The sequence below is a fragment of the Microtus ochrogaster genome, unplaced genomic scaffold, assembly GCF_000317375.1.
Source record: "Microtus ochrogaster isolate Prairie Vole_2 unplaced genomic scaffold, MicOch1.0 UNK33, whole genome shotgun sequence".
Taxonomy (NCBI): Eukaryota; Metazoa; Chordata; class Mammalia; order Rodentia; family Cricetidae; genus Microtus; species Microtus ochrogaster.
The window spans coordinates 2,210,799-2,216,340 of NW_004949131.1; the positions used below are offsets into that span (position 1 = coordinate 2,210,799).

The 5,542-nt window shown below is 34.1% G+C and overlaps 1 protein-coding gene across 2 annotated transcripts in view; it reads right to left on the minus strand.

The window, feature by feature from the left end:
• Atp2c1 (ATPase secretory pathway Ca2+ transporting 1) overlaps positions 1–5,542 on the minus strand; it is a 93,659-nt gene that overhangs the window by 35,631 nt on the left and 52,486 nt on the right. For both annotated transcript variants that reach the window (XM_005368470.3, XM_026789929.1), the window contains 3 exons: positions 4,625–4,691; positions 894–1,018; positions 44–141 (listed from right to left, as the gene is read on the minus strand). In XM_005368470.3, the coding sequence (XP_005368527.1) occupies positions 44–141; positions 894–1,018; positions 4,625–4,691 (290 nt within the window). The remainder of the gene's footprint in view (positions 1–43; positions 142–893; positions 1,019–4,624; positions 4,692–5,542) is intronic.

Sequence of the window (5,542 nt, forward strand, 5' to 3'; positions counted from 1 at the left end):
AATATGTGAGTAACAGTCATTTTATAAAGAAAAACCTCAGTACCTCAGCATGCAGACCATCTGAAGTGAATATTTGAGTGACAGTCATCTCATTCTTCGTCAATGTTCCAGTTTTATCTGAACAAATCACATTGCAGCAGCCTAAAAATAAATCACTGGGCGTCACCACGAGAATCAGAGAAAAATATATTAACTTAGAAAATAAATAAAACACCTGGAAACAGTGTTCTAGTACTCTGAATTCCCAAGTCAACGGGAATTATAATTTCTTACATTGTGTTTGCTTCATCATAAGGTAAACTTTCTGAAGTTAGAAACAAAATTTAGATATTTACTTTTTCTTAGTTCCTAGAAACCTATTTCATATTGGTTTGGTTAATGACTTTCAGAATGTATTTTATAGGTAGTTTAGAAGATTCTGAAATGTAAACCCACATAATTTCTTTAGTCAGAGTTTTTCAAGGTATTATAAACAAAAAAAATGAACTTAAAAGAGTTTGGATAGCTAAACTGCTCTTAAAAGAAATTTTGTAATATTTTGAGAATAAAGTTGTCCAATAAATATAACCAAGATATATTTATTGTTCTTACTATAAACAAAGTCAACCTAAGCAGGAAACTGAGTTCTATAATAATCAACTATCAAAAAAAAATCTTCTATTAATTTTGCTCTAGGACTTCATTTGCAATATGGATATCAAAAATATGATCTAAGCATTAACACATTCCATAATGCATAAAGATTCCTCTTGAGAAATGAATTTTTAATTGCCTATTTTGGTTGTTAAAACTGTCCATCACTGTTTGGCCCCAATATCATTATACTGTTCCTAACAGAGAAACTGTAAGGTTTTGTGATTCTGCCGTGTGCACTGACACCTCACAGCACTTACCTAGCGTTTCAACAATAGGCAGTTTCTTCACGATAGCCCTTTTCTTCACCATTCTCATAACACCCAGGGCTAGTGTCACTGTGACCACAATTGGCAAACCTTCAGGAATTGCTGCTACAGCCAAACTATACACAATGAATAAACAGTATTAAAACTGAAGTTGACTAACATCACAACAATATTCCTAGTCCTGCTTCCTAACATTAACATTCCGTTCTACTTCTGTAATCATAATTTACATTTTCATCCTTTGTTTAGATGTTGATTACAAAGGCTGAAAGGAAGCAGTATTTACAAAACTACTTGGCAGACTGAGCATCCTGAAGGGCTAAACACATGCACACCCTCTACCTCTCATCTGAGCAATGGTGAAACGAAATCCTTTGCTCTTGTGCTTCCACTATGCCTTACTGTATCAAAAATATTTTTTAAAAGCACATCATGATTTATAATCCACATCTAACAAGGCTTCTCAATCTTTTGCTCTTTAGTCATTTTACAAATGGCATATAGAAAAATAGGTTATGAATAACTTCATTAGAATTTTTAAATCTTAATCCAAAACTATTCCTTGCTTTTTTGACAGTCTATATGCCTCTGGGAACAGTGGACTGTTCAACTGCAATTAAAGAAGCAAAAACATTCTAAAACACATTCCTAACAGATTCTAACTTACAATCCTGTTCTTCTTTGATGGTCTTGGTGTTTTGTGTGTTTGCTTGGGTTTTGGGGTTGCTTTTTACTTTTTGTAAGACAGTGTCTCATTACCCTGGACTAGGCGCAAATTCATGATCCTCCTGCCTCAGCTGGGTAGCAGACATGATCCACCAAACCAAACCAGATATTTTTGCAGTTGTTTTATCAGCAAGCAGCACTTCTAAAAATAATGAGGTCTCTTAACTTGGTGGGAAAGGAAAATCATATTTTAGGTAACTGTGAAATATTTCTGTTCTTAGATTTTGAAACATCAATTATCAATTATAGTAGTAATTTTCCCATTTCTGCATAACATTTCTTTGTAATCACATCTACACTCAAGACATTTCTCCACTTCCATATAAACAGTATGCAGTGAACAAAAATGAGCATTAAATATGAAAGAATGTCATATTGTTTTGGCAAAAAAAGGATGGTTTAGATTCTTATTGGAGATATTACATCAAAGAAATCTTTGCTGCAAAAATAACCAGGAGAAAAGGCCTTTTTCATTTTACCCTTAGAAACACACCACTCACTCATCAAGCTGGAAATTTAGATTACTTCAAGATTAATTACTTCAATTACACGGTTAACTTCATGCATTTTGACAGTCCAAAGAATTTCTATCTGGTTTCCTGCATTCTCTTTTGTCTGGTAACTGTCTAGTCACCTGTCAATTTTCCTCTTTGCCATTACAGTGCCAAAACTCAGAATTTTCACTTTGTTTAATGAAGGCTTCAAATATTTAGGGGACTCTAAAACAAGAAAACAAAACAAAACTTGCAAAAAAAAAAAAAAACCCTGAAAACCTATAAAGACCATCTCTAAGATTTCTTTTATTCTTTCCTATCTGGTAATGGGATATACTGATCAAAAACCCTAAAGGACTGTAAAATAATAATGGTTTATTACTATAACAATTTTCCACTTTCAGGCCATCCCATCATTCTACTTCTTTATATCAGTCATTGTTGGTACATAAAAAAATCATTGCTAAATTAATTCTTAAAGTAATAAAAGCAAAATGTTTAAAGAAATGAGAAAAATTAGATCACTAAAGTTTTCATCATCAATCATATATTTATACTTGAGTCCAATGGAATGACAGTTTTTATCCTGTTAATATTTTTTTTTAATTTTTGGAATGTTGACATATCCTGAAGAAATAATAAAAGCAATACTGTGAATCCTTATCAATAGAATGACTTAAAAGAAAAAATACTAAAGAACTAAACTTTCCCTATCATATGTAACGGTATCTCAAACACATTCCCCATTTTTATTTTTATTTCATATTTCATGAGCCACACACAGGGAGACACGTTTTTTAAAAGGAGAGTATCAGCCTGTGCTCTAGCTCCTTTACTATGTCACAAAGACCTTCAAGAGACGCTATCTCCCTGCTTATTCCTTAGAATATACTCAAGTTCTTCTTTGGAAATACTAATTTTTGTTTTATTTTTATATTTGAACTTTTCCATCCTGATCTACTATATAGAGATGCTACTCAGACTTTCTTTTCCTTAAGCTGACTAGGTAAGTTCTATTTCTTACATACCCACACATCACTTCTCCCTTTTCTTCCCTTCACAAATATCCTGAGCATCTGCTATTTATAACTGACTGAACAAATACTTGGACTAGGCATTAACCTTCAGACTTGTAATCACTTTCCTTTGTTGTTGGTACTGTCCCACCATCTTACAATGTAACCCGATGTTACTATAGATGAAAAGTGAATAAATGTTTCCTTTTCTTCAACTGATTAACTTTCTAATGCTGTTTCCCTAATGACCTGATATGAGGTATTGTCTAATTGATGCTGGGCCACAGCACTGATAATAAAAGAGATCACTAGCAATCTTTCTCTGGGTCTAAGAAAATAGTAAGTATCTCATAAGAAGTCACAGTTATGTAATATCCAGATACAGTGATTCTTTTAGCTACACCTGTATCTTTGCAAGCACTACGGGAAATGAGGCTACTGTAACTCAGTGCAATGCCGAACTCGGAACTTCATGACTATGTGCCTGAGTGAACGGCTCACTCTGCTGCAGAATACCCTGAACTGGCCCTGCTGCTGTCTTAAGGACACAGATACAGGATGGGGTCTGTGAAAACCACAGTTAAAACATTTAGTGCATCTTGTAGTGGGGATCCACAGATAATGAGAAGTCTGAAGACAACCCAACTGTACTTCTTTTGTAGATGGCTTGTATTCCTACAGTCTTTTCCATCTAGCTGGGTATATGATGAATTCATTCAGTCTCCGCGGACCCAGGGTACACTTTACCCTGCATGCTTTGTCCTGCGAAGATTTCCTGCATGGTTTTCTCTTACTTCTCCTTTAGAAATAATTCTACTCTGCTTTTATCTCATTATAGGTTATTATTATCTTTTTCATGTTTTTTTGCTTATTTCTTTAACTTTCTGCTTTTTCTCTTAAACTTCATATTGAATTTTTAATTTCAGCAATCAAGATCTTACATTTCTAGAAATTCTTTGTTCTCTGATGCTTTTCTACAATAACATGTTCCTTTTCCATGGATGACAAAGAATACTTGATGTTTAGAGATTTTCTTTTTCTTTGGAGGCTGATTATTCAATTAATACAGTGTGGTTCTCTATTTCATACTATGAGCTTTTGAGCATTTCTTGTCTACCTACATGTAAAAATGCAACAGCCAAGTCTGCTTTTCTCCACTGACAAATAAATAGGTTTCCATTTTTCCATGAGATCACTTCAATATATGGCTTTTGTGAGGCAATTCTTTAACTATATAGTATACATGTGTGTGTATATGTACACAGTTACAATGTTTATATATAGTATATCTAATATAATGTACATTAGATATGTATATTGTGTGTGTATATACATAATATACACAACAAAAACAGAATATGGCTTTTAAACTACTTAAGTAGAAACATTATATTCTTATGGGCTCCACATAAAACCAATCTCTATAATGAAAAGAACTCCCCTAGGGAAGAGATAAGAGACTGTATCTACAAATATTAGAACTTACCTTACACTAATAGTAAACATTTCCAGAATGTCTTTTCCTAGTAACCAGCCAACCAACATGATGATACCTAGAACAAAATCAAATACTAATTTTTCCTTTTTCTATATAATCACCTACAAAGGCTAGATTAACAAGCTCAAGGGTACATTAAAAAAAAAAGTATATCCTCTAGAGGCTGTCCTGAATGGGCATGTGCAGAGACTACAGATTCATCTTTGGCTCTGATGCACCCATTCATCTCTCAAAACAGAAACTAACAGTTCAAAGAGCATCGACAACATTTCATAGGATGAAATTGGAGGCAGATCTATAAAATACATAGGTCTTATACTATCAACTTTACAAACAACACTGTAATTTAACTTTACATAAATCAATAAGAGGTACTGTATGTGAGGTATGTACTTCCTTTGGAGGTATATATGTAGGACCACCTCCTGAGGTGATGACTGATCACCATACAGATACAAAACAAATATTCTAGCCGGGCGGTGGTGGCGCATGCCTTTAATCCCAGCAATCGGGGAGGCAGAGGCAGGCGGATCTCTGTGAGTTCAAGACTAGCCTGGTCTACAAGAGCTAGTTCTAGGACAGGCTCCAAAACCACAGAGAAACCCTGTCTCAAAAAACCAAAAAAAAACAAAAAAACAAATATTGTAGGGACTGTTTCACTGAAACTACACAAGGGAAAAGACTGCTTTAAAATGCATTACTGACTTTAAAACACTAAGAATTATAATAATTAAAACAGTAGGAGAATTTCTATATTAAAATTCTAAATTAATATATGTGTTGTATATAAATAAGATAAAGACATCATTTCAAGCACTCGGGAGGCAGAGGCAGGCGGATCTCTGTGAGTTCGAGACCAGCCTGGTCTACAGAGCTAGTTCCAGGACAGGCTCCAAAGCCACAGAG